General features: G+C 35.1%; 1 protein-coding gene across 2 annotated transcripts; it reads right to left on the bottom strand.

Annotated features, from left to right (window-relative positions):
• Nucleotides 1–3,366: 3,366 nt before the first annotated feature.
• On the bottom strand, nt 3,367–24,280 carry snx7 (sorting nexin 7). 2 transcript variants are annotated; one of them, XM_088927482.1, is made up of 10 exons: nt 24,045–24,280; nt 21,529–21,711; nt 20,925–21,035; nt 20,486–20,650; nt 18,547–18,745; nt 17,906–18,105; nt 16,668–16,754; nt 15,061–15,165; nt 11,398–11,550; nt 3,367–5,356 (listed from the first exon to the last, which is right to left on the bottom strand). In XM_088927482.1, exons 1-10 carry the CDS (start codon nt 24,171–24,173, stop codon nt 5,282–5,284), a joined length of 1,407 nt encoding a protein of 468 aa, XP_088783608.1. In that variant the 5' UTR covers nt 24,174–24,280; the 3' UTR covers nt 3,367–5,281. The 2 variants fall into 2 exon arrangements, with proteins under 2 accessions (XP_088783608.1, XP_088783609.1); XM_088927483.1 differs by lacking the exon at nt 15,061–15,165.
• Nucleotides 24,281–24,831: the final 551 nt, after the last annotated feature.

Below are 24,831 nucleotides of genomic sequence, written 5' to 3' on the forward strand. Positions count from 1 at the left end.
AAAAAAATAATCATACAGCCATACTCAAGATACTACTACCAGAAGCACAGTTGTGTTCAACAACACTTTAAGAGTCATTCTGGGCTGGAGAACTGGATGTACAATACTACAAAGAGAGGGAAGGGCAACTTAAAGAGCGGACTCCACACTATATCATATTTTGTACTAGAACAATGCTTTTTTTTAGCACTTTTTTTCCCCAGCAAAGTCTTTCATGGTTTCTGCTGACAGTCCTGGCATTTAGTGTAGCACAGAACTGGCGCAAAGGGGTCTTGTAGACCACTCTCTGGCCATTTTCCTGCAGTCTCTTTACCTCAGTAAAAGGCTCTAAGCTCTCAATACTCCTGAAAACCCCTACCTCTTGCTGGAGAGCGTCCACTCTTTTTATAGCCACAAAATGCCCAATGGAAAATCCAAGGTCATGCTTAAGGAGGAAATCAGTGAGAAGGAAACAACTGCTTGTATATAATCCAAATACAAATAAACACATCATATTCCACATAACATTAGGCAGAGGAGAACTCCTTTTATGATCAGGACTAATCAGTTCCAGCTCTTCCACTTAGAGAGGTTAATGACCATCATGCTTGTCCTTGATACAGAACCTCCCTACAGCCCACAGGGTTCAATCCATTCCAACTCTTACAATACACCAGGACATTGCAGGGAAAAAATGACAACTAGTTAACCAGGCAAAACACCTGTCTAATTACCCTGTTCCATACCTCAAACTACCTGCCTAGAGAGGTCACTATACAAACATTACTAATTGATGACCTTCCCCCCCCATGTGAGAATGTGACTTTTAAACACTTCACAAATCATCTCATTAATTAACTAATCATCACCCAGTGAGACTATTTACAGAATGTAGAAGTAGGGTGATAAAACAGCTCCAGTGTCAAATGTTCCAGTGGTTCTCAGGTGAAAAGAACTGGAAAGCAGCCTAAATGAAAAACAAAAAAGTATGACTTTGAAAATACTGTCAAAAAAAGAAAAAAACTGCAAAACACAAATTTATATCTAATATATTCAAACAGATTAAATGATTGACTTCTGATACTTAAGTCAACAAAGAATGAGTTTAAAGAGCATCTTGGATAAAGGAGACAGCCTTTATCTCATCTCTTCAGTTTAATGTGTTTTGACTTAACTGTTTCATGCCACAAGGGCATTCAAAGATTCTTATGCAGTGTAATTCTAGCATAAATGATATGCTGTATCTACAGCTTTTTCTCAGGAAAAGCTTATATATACAGTATATTGATGTGATGGTTTGAATTAAATGTAACAATTAAAGAGATTGAGAGTATCGTGATAGAAAGCTTCAAAAAAGTAAAAAATTAGAAACAAAAATGGAGTATCATGACAGTAAGCTTTAAAGAAATGAAATGAAAACTGTACAAGTCTGAAAAGGCATTGTATCAGTAAATTAAATAGCAAAACAATCTATGCCATGGACTATGCCGCAATATGGATTTCCAGAAACAATGCAATGATGATTGTTATCAATTAATCATTCATACGACAGTACTTTATATCTACCTTTGCTTATTCAAAAGGGTGATTCCATTTTGAGTACATGATTATAATTACAAATACCAGTATTAACGTATTATTCAAAATATTAAAATGTTATGAATATAATTTCTTTGCTTTCTTTTTAAACTCCACATTTAACATGGCAAATGAACAATCTACTGTATGTACCATATGATTTTTAGTATCCTTTCTTTAGTATAGAATATTTTCACTAACAAGAACGGGAACAGGTACAGTAGGTAAGCAGAGAGCTAATATTATACAACAAGATTTAAAGAAGCTTACATGGTTCACTGGTTGAAAATGGTACATCCTTTTACAATGCATTATTATTCCAAATTTTCACTTTGGATGCAAAAATAAGCTTTTTGAATGTTGTGCAACTGTATTAAAATGTCAGGAAGAATACACTACTATGCAAAAGGTTGGAGATATTTGTGACTCTGTAAAATGACTTCATCCCAGGCACTTTAGACTCACCTGGAAGGCCTGAGGTCTTCTGGCTTTTATTTCAAATGAGCACTTGGTTGTATAGTGAGTGTAAATAATATAATTAAGTGTATAAATGCAATACTTTGGTTTTAAAGGTAACTGTACATTACCTTTAATGAAGAGAATAGTTAATCACTGTAAGTGCCGTTTTCTTTGATGTTCAGTATAAATAGCAAGACATTAATGTGAAACACTAGTGGAATAATTATTAGATTTATTCTGAAGTGCTAAACACAATAAAACAGGTAATCAAATAGTTACAACAATATGTATGTTTTAGAAAATGTTCTGTCCTGGTTTTCTATTCTTTTATGTTTGTAACCTTTTCTAACACTTTCAGTTATCCACTGAGACATTAGGAATAATCATTTATAAGGGAACAAGAAAGTGAACAATTGTTGGTACTAGTGAAAAAGAACTCGACAATGCATGACCTTCTTTACTGCAATTAATCACAGATCAATTCCATTCTTTACTGTCAATCAGGAATTTTTTGTGGATCTGCAAAATCCCTAGTACTGTATATAGACCTCTGGCTTTTCTTCCACTTCCTATTCTTATTAGAATGGTGCTGCTTCATCTGAAGCTTGATTTCTGATGTATGACTTCATGGTACCCTCGGGGACTTTTGTTAGCTCTTACGTGAAATACATACTTATTCACAAAGCAAAGGCATAGGCACAAAGCCGAGTCTGAAAAACATTCAACAGCCTTTAATCTGGACAAGTCCAACATCAGTATCCATCAGTTTAAGTCCAGTAAGAAAGATGGAAATAGGGTCAGAATAATTAAAAGGCTTGATTGATGAACTTTGGAATTCCACTGTAATTTGATTAAGCAGAAAGCATCGTAGTTGCATGTTCTGCATTTATTTTCTCTCCAGAAGAAAATCAGTGAAACTGATTTTAGAGTATGTAGTAGTTTTTATCTCAAAGGATCCCGAAGTGATCTAGAATGTACTAAGTGTGGGTGCAGAAGGGGACCCATATACAGTACAAACATTGCTTGCATTATATATTGCATATAATTTTGGATTTCTTAGAGTAAACAATTAATTCAAATTAATGTTTCATTTTCAGAGCTGGTATGGAAGTAAACACAAAATAAAAAAGTAATATTAATCTATTATAAGAACTGAAAATGCACTGCATTATGCTCATAGGAAATTAAATTTTTGCTTTGAGAAAATCTGTTCACAGTAGGAACAGGTACTACATTGTAACCACATTAAATGCTAATGCACTGTACTAATTCTAATTTGCTGTAAATTTTAAAGGAAAAAAATAAGATTTTAATCATCATTCAAGTAAAAAGTCACACAGAAATCTCAGCTTTTGTACAAATGTTTTATTTCATATAAGAGGTACATATTGACTGAAGATGATTTTTTAGTGTATCAGCCTAAAACAGTCAACAAAACTGATACTACTGAACAGAAAATTTACAATTTGCAGTAATGGTGGAATTAAAAAATTCAAAACAATAAAATTGGACACAGCTCAGTACAGCTGTAATACCAAGGAAAACACTTATAAATAGAATAAACCAAGGCCACTGAGAACAATTTAAAGAGAACAATTTAATATTTAATGTGATAAAACCAAGCCAATAACCCAGTTTTGTATCTGGTATATTATACAAATGTAATGTGGCTGAGGTCTGTTTTTTTTGTGTTTCATTTAAATAAACTTCTAGCAATTAAATATCAGCATTTAGCCATTCAGAAAAGGGTCAATGAAAAAAAGAGTTCTTAAAATTCACCAAACAAAAACATATGTAAAAGGATAATTTTTATCATTAAAAAAGTTTACATTGTATGTCAGTAACAGAAATTGCATTAGGTGTATACTTTTCATTCAAATTACATGCCTGAGCGATCCAGGATTCTCGCTTTAAGGTAGAAAATGATTTTCTTCACAAATGTGAAAAGATAAATGCAAAATGTTTTCAGATGTTTTAGATGTGTTACTACAGTAAACTATTGCATTTTCATTACCTTTTTTTCCCATGAAAGCATCTGTTTGACACCTCAAATGCCACCAGCTCAAGAAAAATGAACATCTTATCAGGAGATGTACATTAAGTGCTGTGTGCCTCACTTTCAAAATACTAAACCATTTTCTTCCTTTACTTTGGACTGCAGATTCAGTATAATGATGTTTTTAGCTAAATTCCCAGATATATACCATAGTAATGATAAATGCTCACCACCTCATGATGCTAAGGGATTACAAACCTCAAGCTGTGCAGCTTCTTTTTTTTGTAGCTATATTGAATACTCTGCTGGGCACCATCAAAGAAAGATAAGTATGCATCTATCAGATGCATGAGAAGAGGCAGCTTTTTGAAAGAGAAATCCTTGACAGCAGAGCAGTTTTTAAGGCCGACATGAATCAAACTGGGATTGTTTTTCTATGATCTAATTTTATACGAATGCATGGATGCTCATCGTGAATCGTAAGATTATGTTCAGTATATTTCCCCGTACAAATTACTTGGTTCTACAAGCCAACATGGACAGCAATTTTAAAGAATCACACCAGTTTAGGCAAAATGGTTTGTCACATGCATTTATAAAGCAAGGACTTTAAATATAAAATATTAATTAGCCCAAAGTAGGGCAAAAATCAACTCATGTATTCACAAGAAGCCTGTGTAACACAGAGGAATGGATTAACAGTGACCAAAGACAAGTCACTATAATAAATGCACAACTGAAGTCATGCATCAGTGACCTAGTTAATCTTACAAAAACACACACTGAAGTTTAATCACATTTTTTAACCTAGCTAGGTTTGCTTACACAACTAACCGCTTACTGCTAAAGCTTCTATTTTCTATTTTTCATTTTCTTATTTTTTACAAAGCTAAGGAATGTGTACTGGGGAAAAAAAGTAATCAAGCACTACTTAAATATTTCTTAACGTTTTCCATTCTATATAAGTAGAACAGAAATACCAATTGCATGTGCATCAGTTTTCCCCACAGTTTATTCGTATTTTTTTGTGCATCTTTTATGAACAAGGCCACATATGTGGAACTGATAATCCTGATCCAATGTATTGTGGCACTTGAATACCCTGAGGTTGACTTTTAGACAGAATTCTTGGCAATGCATTATTGTCTGTATTTTTATAATATAAAAATAAATGGGAGGAAAAAAACATACAATTCAATATAAATGTCCTTAAGTAACCTGGGGTACTGCTTTGGTCAGTTGTTACAAGTGCCGGAGGCTGTCCTAGAATTACTCATCTCTTCCATTCTCCACACTGAGCTCATTTTTTTGGGAAATGAGGAAGGACTCCCATATGGCAAGACACTGCAAAACATGAAACAGAAATTTAGGTAGAGTTTCTTCATATAGTTTTCATCAAAAGGCCACCAGATCACAGTAATACAGGCAGTATTCTAAATAAAATGCTGAAAACAATTAAGTTTTTAATTTAAGCATTTAAGAACTAAAAGCAGACATATATTAACATTCCCCTATCTCTGCTTGTACTGAAAATGTGTGATAATATAGCCTTAATAATTCAAATTGCTTATTCACTTACGTAACGTTTCTGACAGTCATCGCTAATTCAATAAGACAATATAATGCCATTTGTTCCTCAAAGAGAAAATCAATTAAATCTTAATGAAGCAGCAAAGGGAAAAGCATGATTTGGCTTTGATTGACCCTCTTCTCCCTCCCCACTGAGAATGTTTAACTCAATTCTCTTGGGGCAAAACAGAATTTAAGAACCCCATTGCAGTTCCCATAATAGGATGGCACTGAACAATACACACAGAGATTGTTAAACTCTAAAAAGAGTTCATCAACTTTATTGCAATTTGGAACTTTACACCTCGATTCAGGCTCACACAATTCAGTAAAAAATTTAATTGCTTATTGTGTAATGCAGGATGTGCAAACCTGGCAGAATAAAAAAAAAATATATTAAAATTCATTGTTATAAATCAGCAGGCTTCAATTACCAATGACAGATCACTCGTTGCTTAAAATGCTTTTTTCATACACTGCAACAGCAAATCAAAACCAAAAATGAAACTGGTCTTTTTAATACCTGAAGCAAGTCAGACACAAAACTACTTCAAATTTAGCATCCAATTTCATTCACAAGCTCAGTTCAGTCCCAAGCTGAGTTATTATTTGTCATTTGGCAAGCCTTTGATTAATGTTTGTTCTGAGCCCCAATGCACTCCTCTGACACCACAAGTTTTTGAGCTCTTCTGAATCACTGAGATTATGAGCAAACTTGAAGCCAATTCAAAGTCACTGCAGCTGACAAACTGTCAAAAAGATTTAATCAAGATGGCAGCTTACCAGAGGATGCAAGCATGATTCTGACCTTTCCCTTAGATGTTTCTGACAGTGCCTGCTAAGTGGCTATTAGCATGTAAGAAACAAACTAATAATCACAGGTTTGCGGTTCTTAACTTTGTAAAGAATGCTTCCAGAAAAGACAAATCCTAAAACAAAATATTAGCTTGAATTGCTAATGTAGATTTCTTTCAATGATGCCAATGAAAAATGCTATGGGATCCACATATACTTACATTTTAAATATCCTAGCAGTAATCTTAATATAAACCATGTTGACATCCAATACAAAAACACGTATATATTTTCCTAAGGTACGTTTTACAGTACATATACATAGGAAACAAGGATAAAACATGATATGTTAAAGTTTCTGTTTTTTGTCCTAAGCGTAATACTTTAATTACCCATTCTTACAAGCTCAGCAGAGTTTGTAAGAACTGCAAATATTCAATGAAATGCAGCAATACATAGAAAGAGCCAACAGAAAAAGAGGAAAAAAACTGCTGGGTGACCACTTAAACCTCTCCAGATAATTAAATTAGACCTCCCATCTGTTGATATATTTTAGGCATACAGGGGGTTACTCATAAAACCTGCCATCTGGTTTACCATGGTGGTGAAGTCTGCTACATCTTATTCAGCCCCTTTTCGATTCATAAATAGGGTTCACTGACATGACAGGTACAGCGCATTGAAGGAGGGCCATACTATCAAAACACGACTTTTTCTTCATTTGCATTCAATGAAAATGTTTCATAAAAAAAAGCTTATACGGGTAAATGGTTTTAACTGCTGCACCACATACTCACTCAACAGCTGAAGGTAACAATATAGGTTAAATACAAAATATATGACACTTCACAGTCTGTCCAAGGAGTTTCAACAATCACCAGTCCTTTCAGAAATGTATCAGATCTAACCAAACTTCAATGTGAGAAAGCAAACATTACAGGCACATTTGAATTGAGTGGAAAAACCTTGGTAAGTCTGTGCGAGAAAATTACACTCATAAATCATATATAGTATACACACAATTTGCCTTGACACTTCCCAAGAGTTAAACAAATGAATGCTGGAAACCACTATTCTTCCTTAAGAGCTAAGAGATGCTATTAAACTAGTACAGTTTAGGCAATAACCAGCAAGTTAAGCTCTTTAAGATATGGGCTGGAATAAAACCTGCAGACACACCCACCATCCAGGATCAGGGCTGGCCCCTGGTATATGGCCCTTAACAGAGTTAATCCCTTGAGTTCATTCTCTGTATTACCTTAAACTAAGCAGTTTATAAAGTGATTTATCAAGCCCCTTATATACAAAAAACACTAGAAAGAAAAATAACAGTATTGGATAAATAAAAAGAATCAATGCAGATTCATATACTGTATATATCTCAATTTCATTGATTAACAAACTTTAGTTAAGACTTAGTTTTGCGATTGTGCTATCTATAAAACCCATGCTGACAAATGAAGAGTCTGTTCATTACATATTATCAGACACTTTAAAATACCCTTTAACAGAATTAAACTGCTGTAAATCTAAGAATTTTCCATATGAATGAAATGAAAAATAAAGACCTGCAGTACCTGTGGAGCTCTTTATAGTGTTTGATGATATTTGTGCCAATGCCATATGGATGCCCAGCTGCTCAGAGCTATTCAGATTTGGAGTTTCAAATGATGAGAATTGCACAGCTGGACACTGTACCTTGTCTTCATTAAGAATTTCAGTCTGCAAACATTGGGTTTTGAGCTATAGTGGAGGCTTATTATCCAGGGTGTTATCAGAAGGATAACTGGATATTGCTTGAGGGTACTTCCTTATCCTCCACAACTGCATTACACGACCACTCCCAAGCCCAGCTTAACATGAACAAAAACAGTCTCTCTCTTATGTTCTTACATGCTACTGTTCAAAAAGTGTTGCTGCAAAAATTAGATGCATTATGCAACACTCACCCACAGCTAAACATACATAAATAAAACTGAACATCTATCACTAGATTTTAAAACAGCTCAATAAGTATATAAGACATACAATAATTACATGCACTACATTTGAGATGTCGGCCAAATGCAACTGTAACTTGAGTCATTCCACAAATTCAAGAGAGACAGTCAGATGTTCACAAAAGAGAGAACAAAAATGTTTACAGAGCCCTTTCATCACCATCATCATCATAACTGTATGATGTTGTATGCAAGGATTTATTGCCATACTGTCATTCCTTTGCCACTAGACAATAAACAGCATATTAAAGGCGGTTCAAGTGCTCCCATGACAGAGTGGTTCCTTTCTGGCAATTTGAAAAATACAGTGAGATGACATGTTTCTTTCCTCCACTAACCTCTTGTACACACCAAAACAAGGTACTGGCTTGACAACTATGCAATCAGAAAAGCCTCACAATGTGTAACAGTGCTACTGTATACACTGTACACAGTCGAACATCTACATGGCTTCCATAGGAGAAGAAGATAATCAGGCTCTGAAACTGATATGCTGGTCTTGTCAGACCTTAACCCCACTGAAATACTACTGGGATATGAAGACCCAGGCAGGAGGATAGGGAAGAAACAATAAGAAACTACTATTACAAATCTTTACTGGGAGATGATCACGACTGAGCAAACATACTGTACTTTGTCGATGAAGCTGTGTGTCAGAATGCCTAGAATATACTCAGCTGTGAGACTGCTAAAAAGGGGGAGTGAGTGGTGGTTGGGGGATTTAGATGAGGAAAGATTGCCAGCAAAACCTTCCTCTTGCTTGTTTAAGAAGATACAGTAAATGTGCTCAGGAAACAACACATGTGGATTCTTCCCTGTTCAAAATACATCTATGTACCTTATACAATTCCAATAAAAAACTAGGGAAAAAATGTGAACCGTGAGAGTGATTTAGTAAAAGGATACTTCTCTTCAAAATCCTCAATTTTCTTGTTGCTATGGTGTCTCCATGGCAATCCCCTGAAGTTGGTAGCTCATACAGAGGTAACACATGCCGTATACAGTGCTTAATAAAAAATGAAATAAAAAAACATGTGGAAGATGGGAGGTGTGGAGGAGACATGGTGAGTCATTTTCAGAAAAGTATTTTGTCTTCATTTGGATGAAAATGAGCTAGAGAGCTATCAGGATTCACTGAGGCTCGGGGAAGCAAGTTAAAAGTAAACTAAGTGTGAAATGAAATCAATGAGAACACCCGTGCTGACCAGCCAAATGTCAAACCCCATCTACCTAGCCCTCACAGCTGCAGGTAGACTGAGAGATACAAATTCCCTCACTGTTGTGTTAAGTGTGTAGATAAATTTAGAAGGAACACGCATCTGGCTTACAAGACTTTTCAGTACAGGCTTTGCGTTCTTCCTGTCACTTTAATATTCCAGTTCTGGCACTGTAAAAATATATATCCCCATGACCTCGAAGCGGAGCACTGCCACTGCCTTCTCTTCAGGCTAAGCAGGGCACATTATTGCAGTGACAGCTGCATACAGAAGAATTGCACTTCCTTGGAGGTTTAAGAATTCAGTGAACCGTGTGCCTAATCCAGGAATCTAAACGAGTATTGCAAAGCTTTTTTTTTTATTGGGGTCACTTCATCTTACATAAATCATTAAAAGCCTCAAGCCATTTATTGCTTAACACTTCAGTCTTACCTACCTATGAAATAATAAACCCTTTGGAAAATATTCCAGCAGACATTTACAGTAAAGCAATCAATACTATCAGACCGGATGCCTTCTGCTACCTCTTTAGCACATTTGGAGTGTATAAATAAATGTATAAATGTACAAATATAAGTGTGACAAAGACTCAAAAGAAGTAAGGGCATATTTTCTTGTGCTTTCTGACTCTCTGTATGGACTGTATATACATCTCTGAACTTGCAAAATAATTTGTTTATAGCTGCACCATTTAAAGCTAGCTGATTATATTTAAATTATCATTATCCTTATTTAGAATTATCTCAGTTTCTTAGTAGTTGCTTGGGTATATAAGTATTATTATAAAAAATGCACTTTAATTTATTTACAATTCATACATGTACTATACGTATCTATAAGTCATTTGTATTGTTATGTGTACCATATCTTTCTTCAAATACACCTGATAATTCAAAAGCTTTAATCATTATCACATGAAATTAATGCATCAAAAGTGTCTCTTTTTCAAAATATTTCCATGTCACTATCAAAGCCTTGTCTAAAAAATGTGTTGTCACACAATGTTGCAAACTCTCTGACATTACATTTTGTAATTAAGAAAATCAATGCCACATTTTAATGGTTCATTGGATTAATATTGAAATATTGAAACTTCTAGGGTGTCAATTTATATGGTCAATAAAATATATTTTATAATATTTTAATAAAATAGTTGCATAATTACAACCTAAAAATCCACTTTGGACATTAAATGTTAAATTACATGGAACCACTACAGCCCTCATGTGGTAAGTACACAAACTGCAGGCGCTGCAAGACTAAGCACTAGGATAATTGTACTTTAGTGTTAAAACTACACTTTTCAGAAAAAGGATGTCTTAATATCTTATTACTGAATGACTGCTTGTTGAGTGCTAGTAAATACCTTACACATTCCTTATTAGTTTATTACTGACAAAACAAAAGTAGCCAGACTTTGAACTACAAAGGTTGTAGTACAGTATCACTCTCGCATACAGTAACTAACATGCCATACTTGTCTCCCATTCTGAAGTGTAACATTTTTATCTATACCTAATTATTACACTATGCCATTGACGTCTTAGGAATCCAGCTGTGATATAGTTTGAAATGAACACAGATACTTCATTAAAAAAAACAGGACAATTTAGCCACTCTTTCAAGTTTACACACCAAAGTAGGTCACAAACAATATAAACCACGGTAAGAAATAAATAATAAAAGAAATAATAATAGTAAGAAAGAAAAAAGTTAAGCAAACATACTTCACTGAAAAAATTCTCCACCAAGTCTAGAAAAGTTAATGACAAAATTGTTGGTTCTTTTCACCTTAAAATCTCACCTTTTCATAATAATTAATATTTGTGTCAGCCATGTTCAGGAATGTAGCTTTCAGATCACCTTGCATACTTTTCAGCCACCTTTCCCAGTCTACTTTAAAAGCACTATTGGCACACTCCACTTTATCTTCAAGCTTCTCAATGTCTTCTTTAAGCTGAAAGAGGTGGAAAAATACATTGAAACTCAGTTTAAAGTATCACATTCAAATTATTCAGAATTCCAAACTACAGATGTTGTGCATCATGAAGCAACCACATAAATGTTACAAGAACACAAACTACTAGATTTCATAATGAAGAATCAGTGAGACTGAACTCACATTACTTCATTTAACCAGATGAGTCAATTAAGAACAAAGTCACTTAAAATGCTAACCTGGAGAGTACTCATTTACTGTAGACATCATTGCATTCACACGAGCAAACGGTGTCCCACAATAGACCATGAGGACTCCCTTCTACCACCACCAGTGCGTAGCACCCACCTGGATGATGCGATGGCAGCCAAAATGTGCCCGTACACTTAAAACACACCAGCTATCAGTGGGGAGGACAACAGAGAAATTAAGCCAATTCATAGATAGGGATTATTAGGAGGATATGATTGATAAAGGTGAGGGGGAAATTTGGCCAGGACATTGGGGTAACACCCCTACTCCTCTCAAGAAACTCCTGGGATTTCTAATGACAATGGAGAGTTAGGACCTTGGTTTTATGGCTCCCCCAAAGGACAGAACTTTTTTTAACAGAACAGTGTTCCTATCACCATAGTGGGTCATTAGGATCCACACACAACACAGGGTGAGTGTACCCAATTGGTCCTATTAACACCTCTTCCAGTAGCAACCTTAGATTTCCCAGGAAGTTTCCCATCAGGTACTGGCCAGGCTCACACCTGCTGAGCTTCAGTGGGCTGCCAGTTGTGAGTTTCAGGGTGATATAGCTGCTGACAAATGACCATAAAGACAATACATGAACTGTTGCACCATGATTTGATGCTGAAATAGAGATTCTTAATAAAAGCCATTGGAAAAAGTAACCCGAAAATTCTAACACTGGGAAAACATGGTACCAGAGACCAAACACAGTGCCAAGCATTTTTCTATAGTGAAGCACAAACAGTTCTGAATCCCAGAAGACCATGAAGCAACTGAAGGACACTGGTCTAGATGAAGATTAATCAGTGGTTCAATCATTGTTGTTCAGTCTTTCAAATTGTTTTGTGTTTATTCTTATAAGACTCAAGTACCTGCACAATTTTTCCTCTGGCTCATAATGTGACATGTCAATCAATTCCATGTATGCACAACTCTAAGTAAAGATATATCAGGAACGCTTAAGACAGCAGCATTATATACAATTTAAATGAATGATTTAGCCCCTAGAAGCTAAAGTTCCTATTCAATATAAGAAGAAACCTCCTTTAAATCATCCATCCCCTGACAATGGTGCTAATAAATGCAGCAGAATGTTTTCACTACAATTAAATTTGCATTCAGGGGCTCAGTATGAAAAAAAAACCTTAACATGCCTATCTACAATACAACAGAAAAAAGGCTGCCGTGTGTATACAAGTCTGCTTAGTAGAACAGCAAGCTCTGGTCTACTGGAGAGCAGGCTTGCTCTACCTCATGTGGTTTTAATACCCTTATTTAAAAGGGCTGTTCATTGGACATTATGACTGCTCTAGAATGTCACATCAGAACACTCCAGAGATAACTCTAAATGTTCATGTAGAAACAGACCTCCCAATATCACACACAATATATAGCGCACTCTGACAGTATTTGCGTCTTTGTACACTAATGATACATGTGATCAAAATTTAACATTTTTCTTTAGAGTATATGGTTTATAGGTGAACAATTCAAATGATAAATATAATGAAACAGGCAAGTAGGAGACTAAAGCTTAGAATATTCAACCAATGTTTACCTTTGACTTAGCTGCCATCTAATGGATGTCAATATTATTACAGTTACTCACATCAGAACACTTACAGTAATAACAAATTAGACACCTGTAAGGCATATATTACTGCTTTATTACAGACACAGCTCTTTACATGCTAGTAGATTTGTAGTATTTGCTTTTGTTGGTAACAAGAGGTAAGTGCCTGACCAGTCTATGCACAGGGGTTGTGCTATATTTTTGAAGAGACAGTATATCGTTCATATACAGCTAATGCATGACTTATAGGAGTCTGTTTCTAGTCTTAAACTTTCATACAAAAATAATTAGATTTGATCAAATAAAACCTCAGGTGGCACAAACTAAAACCTATGCATTAGAATGACAGTTTTGCTGTGATACAAACTGTATTACTCTGACTGGATTTTATTGTATATAAACTGATTGAGTATATTTGTGTAATGAAAGATGATAAGAGAAATGTGTTTTCACTATGAATAAGCTTAGTCACATCCTTCAGTAGAGAATGAAAGAAAAAAAGTGCAAAATGTTAAGCCCAAAAACGCTCAAAGCAATGTTAATTCTCTAAACTCCTCGTGTCCACACATAAAAGCAGGTTTTTTTTAAATACAGGTCAGTACTTGAGGAACAGCCTTATTAAATCGCACAGTTGCTTTAACAGAGGACAAGGAAGCAAAGCCATATTAGAGGGAATAAGAATGTATTAAGAATTTTAGCATGGTATGATAAGTGCCCCATCCTTAAAAACTTGCAAGAGAGTTCCCCACAAATCCACCTAATTTAACTGCACGTACTATATACTGTAATTAAAACATATTGCCCCTGTACATCAGCCTATTATCCTTGCAGCTGAATCCAAGATGAAATGTCATTACTGCACAAAAATGCAAAAAGAAACTGCCACCATATTAATCCTTTATACATATGGATTTATCGTTGCATTACATAGTTTGTGCATTAAAAAATAGAACACTTACATGAGCAATAAAATCACTTCATCCTTTTTGCTCTATATACATATTACTTGTTTGCACAGCAAGCTATCTTCAGAAATAATCTGTTCCCAGAACAGGATTAAGGGATCCTGCAAAACTAAAAAAAAAATACTCCTTAACAGAGAAATCAATTTGTTCTCAACCTGATGTGGATCTCTCTTCACTGACTCGACGTTTTAATGATGGGGCCCTTAACATCCTGAGTTGGTAGCATTTTAAAGCATTAAGAAATCAAGTTCTGGCAAAACCACCAAATAAAAACAGATTTTTTAAAACTTGTGTGGCAATAATGACTCATTTAAAAAATATCCAGTGACTCAACGGAACAGTTTATGCCTGGAAAAATGTTGAAATGTTTTTGCCTATCACCCATGGTATATTTTAAACAGCATTTAATCTTTACTAGGAAGCATTTGCTGAGCTTGTGCATGCCTGACAACACATATCATTCATACACTTTAATATCAAATGATAGGGATACCAAATTTGATATTGAAAGGACAAATACAGATTAAAATATTGACTTAAACCTGTAACATCCATGCAACTCTGCTGGACAATTTAGAATAACCTGACAAGTTACAGGATGGCAAGATCACTTCTTTTAATTAAGCATCATACCAGACTTGGTTAAGGAAATACAAAGTTTTAAAACATTACCAACTCATGTTAACATCATAAGAAAGCCAAAGCCCAAGACTAAGCAGGTCTGCAGCATTTTCTATGCTCTCAGTGTACCTCTTCAATTTCACCATCAAGTTTCTGCTGCTTCTGCTGTTTGGCTTCTTCAGGGTTTTTGCCGAGGAAACCCCCAAAGACAAAGCTTAGATCAGAGTCCTTCAGCTAGTGACACAGTGGATGTGTTAATCATTAGCTGTGACAGTAAGCAATCCTGATTTTAAACAAGTTAGCATATCTTAAGCTGTAGGAAAAAAAAAACACTTCTGCAACATTTCAGTTCTTTAAATCAATTAAAACTTTTTATCCCTTGCAAGGTCATCTTCCCACACTGCTTTTCAAACACTTATTTTATTCGGTAAAACTCATTTTCTGTTTGGGTAGGGTAGTGATTACTGCAAGGTGTCAGCCTTTATTTAAAACTTCTCAGCAATTTTTAGGAAGAGACTGCTACAAATGTATATGCTCCAAAGCATATAGATACATATCTAAATCGCTCTACAGAACTTTGACAGTGGACATTGGCCGAAAACAATATAAATTAACAACAAATGGGGAAAAAAAATAATTACATTGTTTTTTCTGTCCCAAATTACTTAGAACACAAATTGTAACACATTACATCAAAAAGGCTGTATGTGTATGCACAGCACAATCTTCAAAACTAAATCTACAATTTGTGCTTTATGTTGGGCACATTGCTATTTTTATAAGACAGATTACTTTGATACTTCAAACTCTGAATAAAACCCACGTATAATGTCAACTGTAAATCATGTAGTTAAGACAATAAACCTACTTTGACAGACAGACCTTTCTTCCTAAATGTAAACCTTTATAATGGAACAGTACCAAGAAATTATGCTGAGAAATGTAAGTGATTTTACAAAGCTCAAGTTGAAGGCCTTTGTCTAACACACTTTTCAGTTTTTACTGTCTGAACACCACTCTCTTTCTTGTGTCACAAAAAGTATACGTTTATTGGAGTTCACACCTTACCACACTTACAAAGAACTCAAATTCTCTTTGAAATCATTCCTAACTGTAGGCAGAAATTATCACAACTAAAATGAAGCAGCTAATTTCATTTTATTTCCAATTTCTATGTATTTTGAAACAGTAGCAGTCCAGAAGAAATAGCTTTTCTGCAGTTTAACTATACTGCATATTCTTCTTAGTATTTTATTTAATTTTAATTGTGCTTTTGCACTTAACTACTGTCCATTCTGTTTGCTTCCCAAAAGAAATGAGAAGTGTGCACTCAATTCCTCACCATGAATGCCAATGTAAAAACCTCTGAGATGACAGCGAGATTGAATGCATCAAATATCAAATCTCAAATACCTCAAATTTTATACCAATTTTGAAGTGGTATCATCCTTTTGCCTTTTTCCTTTTGATTTTACTGCTGACATCTAAAACATAATGTCAAAAGCATCTGACCTTCTACGACAGAACGATTAGTTTAACTATTTTAAATATTCAGACCACCTTTTAAAGTTAATAGATGTTTGCAATATATGTGTGTAAACTTTAAACTGGCCTGTTTTAGAACACAAATATTTTTGTTAAAACTAAGAGAAAATGTGCTAAGACAGAAACTGCTAATATTTATGAAGTGGCTAAAAGACGTGTACTACGGGGAAAAAAAAACATTGTGCACTTACTGAGTCTCTGTCTGACTTCTTATTTGCTAAAGCATCATTTTTTGCTTCATATTCAGCTTGAATGTTGTCCCGTCTTCTTAGTACAGCCTAAAAACTGAAAGCTTGTTAACAAGGTGAAGAACCATTAAAATCTGACAATATATGGTGAGACCCAAACTGTTATTTTGTATAAAAAAAAAGCTATCTGTGAAGTCTGTAGTAATGTTAAAATTATAAACATATTTAACCCACAATGAAATACAATAAACCCTCAGTTTAACAAACTATTAAGGGGGAAGAGGTGTCCATTCAAACCAAAAACACTCTGTTATATGAGAAAAATATACACTATATACAGTATATGCTTTACGGATATGTAAATACTTAACTGCACAGCACTAATATTACTTTATTGTACTGTTCGTATAAATACACTGTATTGAGTTAAAGTACAATACACCTTTGCTTTACTGGACTAACAGGGGAAAGGGGTGTCCGGTCTTGCCAGCTGTCTATTAAATCACCAATGACATATAATAAAATCATTTGTGAGAAAAAAAAGTCAGAAGTAAACCAAGAGTTTTGGAATGGTGATAGACTACTGGAAGCTTGTTCATCATATCCTCAAGGACCCTTGGGCTCTGCTAAGGGTGGCAAGTGAGCCATCAGCATTTGCACACACTAAAAGAGAGATCCTTTCCTTGCTGATTTTAGGTCCTAGCACAGACATCTAGCGCTTGGATATTTTCAGGGTGTGAACGCCAGAAGAGGCCAGTCTCATCGAGACATCAGCCTTGTATAGCTGGGATAATATGATGTCTTCAACTTGGATTCATTTACTAATTTCCTTAAGGAATGCTTCCATCTCTTCAGTAGGTGCACTCAAAGCTTCATCATAGGTTCTTTTATTCACTATACCATAAAGTTACAGTGAAATCTCTAAATCCATCCATCACTGTCTCTGAAATTTCATGTATTGGATCGCAATTCAACACCACCCTTCTTTAGCAGGCAAAAACACTCCTTACCAGAGTTTGTCCATTAAATCCAAAGTCTGTTAAAGGGAGGGTTTACTGTAATTTAAATAAACATCTTCTCCTTACGGTTTCTGCCAAAATCCATTTAAGTAAAACCAACATCGTACACCTAGTTCCTATTATTTAAGTGCCCTTGATGGGATTCCCTTAAATACATTTAATGATGTGGACTGTCATAAGAGTTTAATATGCAAGACCCGTCTTTATAAACAAGAAACATACCTTTAAGGTCTCTGCACAAAGAACATATTCATGCAGAACTGGAACCACATTTTCAGACAGTGCATTTACTTGCTCCTCAGTTTCTCTGCAGCATTTATCGATGCAGTTAGCCATATCTTTAAGAGAATCCCCAAGTTCTACTTCAGATCCAGACCACAGCGTATAAACAGGACCATATTCCTTCATCTCTTCCAAATACTCTGAAAGAAAATTGACCATGAACACCGTGTTGGTTCAATTTAAAACACTGCTCCAAAATGAAGGGAGAGTTGCATTACTTGCTACTATGGAGATACTCAGAATGTAGAAGTGGACAAAAGCTAGCATATAACCTTCAATGAAAATAATGGGCTTTGAATAAAAGGCCATCACAGAATGTTTGATAATACACTGAAGGTAATGTTACTTAACAACACTTGCATTTTTAGAAAGGATTTACAGATGTTTTGTCCACAGACATTCTAACATTACTAAAAATATTGTATTATGAAAGATATTAAAAAGGCAATGAGTTGGCAGATGACTCTAAAATGCATTTTTAAAAGTATGTTCAAACTCCCAAATTTCCCAGAATGAAACGCAAGACTGCCTTTATTAACCTGCTATGATGGCTAATATGCGATTTAATATTTTAGCCATACCTTTCTGTTCTTTGGCAATTCTTTGTGTAATTTTATCCAGCACAATCATCTTTTGACTGAACGTCTCAACGTAATCACCGATTGCAGTGAACTCCTCTGGTCGATTCTTAACACCTCGTACAGAGGCAGCAACTGCCCGCACAGTTTCTCCTACCCTGCTTAGGATGCTAGGGCCCTGCTTTTTGTGAGAAGTCAGCTCCTAGAAAATAAGAACATTTTGAAAAACAAAGAACATTTCATTAACAAAGAAATGATGGTACCCAATACATTTAAGAATACCCAGGACTTCTTATAAAAGAAATTCAAGCAGAAAGGAGCATCTCTACCAGCATGATAATCAGTTTTGATACACTGAAATAAATCAAGGATTATAAATAGTGATTATGAAGAATGTAGTATCTCAATGTCCTTCGGGAAATTAAACAAAAATGTAATTACTGCAGACAAGCAAAATTTACTAGCAAGAAATACGGGTGAACAGGTAACACTGGCTTCATCTTAATGTCTTGCAAAGATGTACCTGTACTGAATTCAAACACAATCAAAACAGAGGTGATCAAAGGATTTGAAAATACTATTAAAAGGGTTAGAATTAGCAATCTTACAATAAGCATTTTTGCTAATACATACCTAATAGAGGAACAAGTAATTTTGTCATTATAATAACAATACTTATTAGCAGGAAAGTATGAAAAATGCAAATATAAAGAGGTTCTGAGTTTTTGAACTGGCTAGTTAGATGAAACGGCAAATTGAATTCACCAATGTGTGTTCAGTCAAATCGGAAATATCCAAGATTTATCAATCAAGTGGCAATTCTGATTACAAAGAAATACTCTAAGTGGGTCACTTTATAAATCATAAAACCATTATCTGATTCATAATCAAGGTACCAATCATCAACAGTGAGTTTAAAGCCATACTCAATGAGGTGCATTTTATAATTGATGCATCAACTTCAATATTTCCAAAATGTAACTCTTGACTGTGGACCACATTCTTCAATATAACTAAATTACAATTCATATTTTTTAAAATTAAAAATGGGACATGAATGTCAAATACTTCATAAAGAAAAAATGACTTGCTACATGTTTGAAACATCAGCACTGATAATTGACTGCAAAGTAATTTTTCATTTGTAAATTATCAGTGGGTTTTTTTCCAACCTTCCAGTTTGAAATTCTCTAAATGTAATCAAAATGGCGAAAACATCAAAGTTCATACCAGCACAGGAAGGATGAAAAGCTAGCACGTTATCCCTAAAATGTTCAATGTCAGAGCCTTTCACTTTTCTTACTCATCACAAAGCAAGGTCACAGGTGCAAGGCAATCTACAGAGCTCACTGTACCATGATGAGGATAACAGGGTTGATTCAAGTCTCTCGACTCCTGTAGCATTATAAAAACCACAGTAAAAGCGACTGCTTGGGAAATCCCAAGCTAAGATGATCATATACCTCCATAATTCCTGGGACATTTAGAGACAGTACAACATTTTAATTTTTCCTTAATGAGCCATTTTACTTTTCCTGCAAGTGTCCAGACTGAATGATCTGTACTAACAGATGGCGGACACCTTTGACAAACTGTATACATGACTGACAAAAAAGAAAAGACAAATAATAATAGAATGAATAATAATAATGAAACAAATAATTGATTTTCTTCTGAGAATTAAGAGACTCTGCTCTCAGGGTGTTCACCTTGACAAATGCATAATAATTGAAGGGTCAATGTCTCAGATTTTTATATAGTCACTCTAGACATGCTCAGTTGATAATGTCAGCGCTCAATGTGAACCACTATTTTTATTGATTAAGCCACTATGGACACATTAAATGCACATCTTTAAACTCTGCAAAATCCATTTCACCCTGAGCTACTTAATGCTGAATGGTAATAAAACTCTGACTTAAGTGTATCGAAGTAATCTTACCTCGGCTTGTGCTGTGAGAAAAAATTTGAAGTCTTCATCACAAGAGAGAAGAGGATGATCTGCAATTTTGTTTAAGAATCTGTGAAGTGCTTTCCTGCGCGTCTCAATGAAATCTTCACTGAATCTTTCCATCATTCCCTTTACGATAAACTTCTCTGGCAGTGGCTAAAAGGAAAAAAAGATCCAAAAAAGAAGAGCACACTTAGATCTTTAGCCTTCTTCCTAAAAAACAAACCCCCCCAAATTAAATATTTTACTACTCTAACAATGTTGCAGTCTGCATATGAAAGTGCTTTATTTATAGAACTTAGTATTAGTGAAAAAAGGTTCATTTTAAAGAATAATAAAGAACTATCAAAAACAAAGGTGTTTAAATCATACAACACAATAATAATAAGCTCAGGTTTAACAGTTTAGGAAGTTAAAGCATATCGCATACATGAATGATTAAAGTTGGATACGTCTCCTCAAGTTTGCCTTTTAACCAAAGAAAATCTTGATAGCGTCTGCGGACTTCATACTCACAAGAGTCAAACTCACTACGAGTGGTCTGAAAGAAGAAAGTAAAGGTTAGACAAAAAACAATGTTTTCAATTAATTTCTACCAATTTAACAGGCATTACACTAGTTAGTCTGTCAAGTCATATTACAAATTCAGGTTGCTTTGAAACCATTCACCTTCATTTTTAAAGCAGGAAAGTTAACTGTAATGTTTTTTTGGTAGAACCATTTAAGGGTAACATTTGAAAGATGATGCCAACTATGTATGTTAATCATACAATCATGATCAAAAAAACATGTGGGACTGGATTTATCATCTATATGAAAATGTGTACGTATTGAAAAAAAGATGTTTTAATCCTGTGTTATAGATAATACACATTAAATATTACAAAATCTAAAACAGTCAAGACAGGAATAACAGAGAAACCCCCAATATATTCTCTAAATTTTCAAGAAAAAGCCACTGAGTTCGTTCTTGTTATAGGACTTTTTAGTTCCTTCTATAAAACACCTGAAGTTCAGCACCAAATCAATCTTACCTTAGTTGAAATCTTGTATGTAATGAAGGTCTCTATAGCTGTCACATGGCTCTCAGGGCAATCCACTGTAATGAATATATCTTTAGTGTCTGGCTCTTCCTCAAACTTATACTGATTAATCATGGATGAGGGGGATGTTGGCATAGAAGCATTGAAGGAGCTGCCATCTGTCAAAGTTGTATCCTGAACATGTAAAATACCATTAAAAAGATTCAGTAAAGGGTTACAGACAAATTGTAGGCAAACTTTATTTGAAAAGGAAATTATACAGCAAATCGAACTTTTGGGTAACAGGCCTCTGACACATATATGACAATAATGAGATGCCTTCTACCCCCAAATCTGTCATAAAAGACAATCTAGAGCAGACCATTTCAAACTGTGGTCATTCTAATCCACTTACAGATTTCCTACAAACAGCTCCTTAATTAATTAGTTGATGGTCAGTAAGATCAATACATTAACGGAGTAGCTGGGTATATCACTATTCTGGAATGGAGTGGACTGTGAGCATCACAAGTTGAGGAGGCCTTGTACAGGACATCTACTGTATGTAGGTTTGGCTCATCAAAATGGAATTAGTGGGAATTACTTACACCCTGGGAGCTGATAAGTATTTTTTGATAGCTGGGGAAAGATTTAGCTACCCAAACTTTTAGTTAATTTTTACTACTATTGAAATAGTTGTCACAAATCTGTTCATTAATTCTTTGGTCTTGAACACTCATACATTGCTAACTGTGCACTGTGGTTAATGACTCTGTCCTCCTTCCAATACCATCTCTTTACCTTGTGCTTTTGTGTGAGATACTGTAAGAGAGCATCTTACAGATAGGGAAATGTGCTCAGTGTTGTGAAATATGAGGTGATTAATGACTAAGCAGACTTTACAGGGGACCACAGAAGAAACCTAAAAAAAACTCTCTGGTACCCTGGGCAAAAAGTCATATTTTGCATTAATAAACTACAATTACATGTGACACCACAAAATGTAATTGAATGCCCTTTTTCAATTAAAGCTGTTCAAGAGAAAAAATGAATCCTATCATTTCTTACACCAATGAAGAATAGTATGTTTCAATTGAAACGCCAACTGAATTCTTAAAAAACACCCTTATAAATGTTTCAGGGAAAATGGCTGCTGTTACATAAATATGAAGTTTCTATTTATTTTCAATTAATGTACTGTATAGGCCTGGTGGACTTTCACAATTTTTGGCATCTAAATATTACAACAAACAATTATCTATTATTACTTTTAATACACATATTTAAAACTTAACAGAACTGCTGCTGATTATTAGTACTAACAATATAATGCTACAACACCTTAAAATCATGTAATACACCCACTAACACATTTTTTTTTCTTCTGAATGGATCTATGCAAACACGTTTCACTTTTAACAACGACAGTCAAAACTTTCCAGGACTTCTGGTTTTTACATAACTTTGCATTGTACAATAAACGCTTTCTTCCTATTCAAATTCTGAATAGCTACAGTATGCAAACAAGCCGTATAGTGCGGGGTATACTTCAATCATTGCTTTTATAATGACATCCCCTACAGTAGTAACAAAACACGGCGACTGCCTTGTCAGCAGTCGGCAAAGCAAAATCCCCTCAACAGTGATTCGCTTGAAACCATAAGAGGAAACAATCGGTATTTAATGAGCCAAACAGTGCATGACCACATTCAGACCATGGCAAATATTGTGTAGCACGACAGTACTTAGTTACAATGCTTGACTAGTACACAGGCTAAACCCAATTTGCCTTTCAACTTTAAAGCAGAAGAAAGGCGACAGTGTCAGAAGAACAGCAACTAATGCTTTCTGGAGAAATTACAGTATTATATCAACTACAAAGTAAAGCGAGTTCATAAAACTTCGATACAAAGTTGATCACTGTAAAGTAGTTTTGCTAACCTACCCTCTAACGCGTGCTAATAACTGCAATAAAACTTTACAAATCACAATAAGGGATCGACAGAAAGTTAACTAGAAACTGTACATGTGTTTGAATTTAAAAAAACGAGGCTCCCATTCCTTTCTCACTTTACTGTTTTTACATTGTATGTAGTATGGGTGGGGAATGTAGTCTATTTCTGATTTGTTCCTTCTATGAAGAGTTCAAAATTATTGGCAAGTACTCTTACTCTCCTTGCGTCTGACACAGAACGCGAGCTTTTGAACTTTGATACGCCAATAAAACTAAATATGCGCTTGTCTTGCATCTGCCATTTTTACGTGTTATTTTTAAGCCATAGCAAGAAGTGAAGTCAAACCTGGAATCGTGAATCTACAAGTGGAGTGTAAACAGTTCTTTCTCGCAAATACATCTGAACCTCGTGAAATGTCTAAAGCAACTTTTAACGCATTAATCTTGGTGCACCGTCAAAAAAAAACGCGCAGCCTAGTGAAACCACGTAGCAAATTCCCGATGCATTCAGCTCTTCACGGGAACTTTTTTTTATCTTGTCATGGAAAACAGTATCTTATTACCCTTTTCTTACCTTGCTGAAAACCTCCAGGTCCTCATCTTCATCTAAGTCTAGCATTTGCCTGGAGAAATCCGGTGCAGCTTTGGCAAAAGTGCTGCATACAGCGGAATCTGTTGCAGTTTCACTGTTCAAAGTATCCATATCAACTCCCCGCAAACTCCGGACAACCCAGCAAGGTACAGTATTCAGTTCGGGTCAGAGGCAAGCACTGCAACTCTAGCCTCCGCCTGGAAAATCAGATTCTCACTGCGCAACAACGGAAATATCGCAGACAGGAAAGACTGCAATCTCCGAGAGAGAAAAAAAAACAACCAAACGTGGGAATCGAAAGTGTAACTGGTTAAAAAGAACGTATGATTAAAAAAAAAACAAACTTTTTGTTGCGATTATCAGTTTATAGTGCTTTGTGATTAAATTGTCATCATGAGCTCAAGGCCTCCGGTGGACACATGACCGCACCTGTAGTTCTTAAGATTACGTGATAATATGCCTGACAAACAGGTTAGACTACATTCACAAGAGCTTCAGAAAAAGATGCTGGCAATCTAGTTATTTTCGAAGATTTACCATAACAGTTTTGTCTAGTTTGAAATCGGAGAGCAACCAAGTTTAAAGTCGTCAGGGATAGTATAGAGACAACGACATGGTCACATCTGTAGATAAAGTTAACACATTTAGCGCACATTTGTGTGCAAAAAACGTTTGCCAAAGAGTGCGCGGACATACTGTACTGTACATGGTATACAAAGCAAAAAATCAACAGTACGGATTCAAATGAGCAATTCATAACATCAACAGA

This window comes from Atractosteus spatula, chromosome 11 (assembly GCF_055471065.1).
Source record: "Atractosteus spatula isolate fAtrSpa1 chromosome 11, fAtrSpa1.hap1, whole genome shotgun sequence".
NCBI classification, from domain to species: domain Eukaryota; kingdom Metazoa; phylum Chordata; class Actinopteri; order Semionotiformes; family Lepisosteidae; genus Atractosteus; species Atractosteus spatula.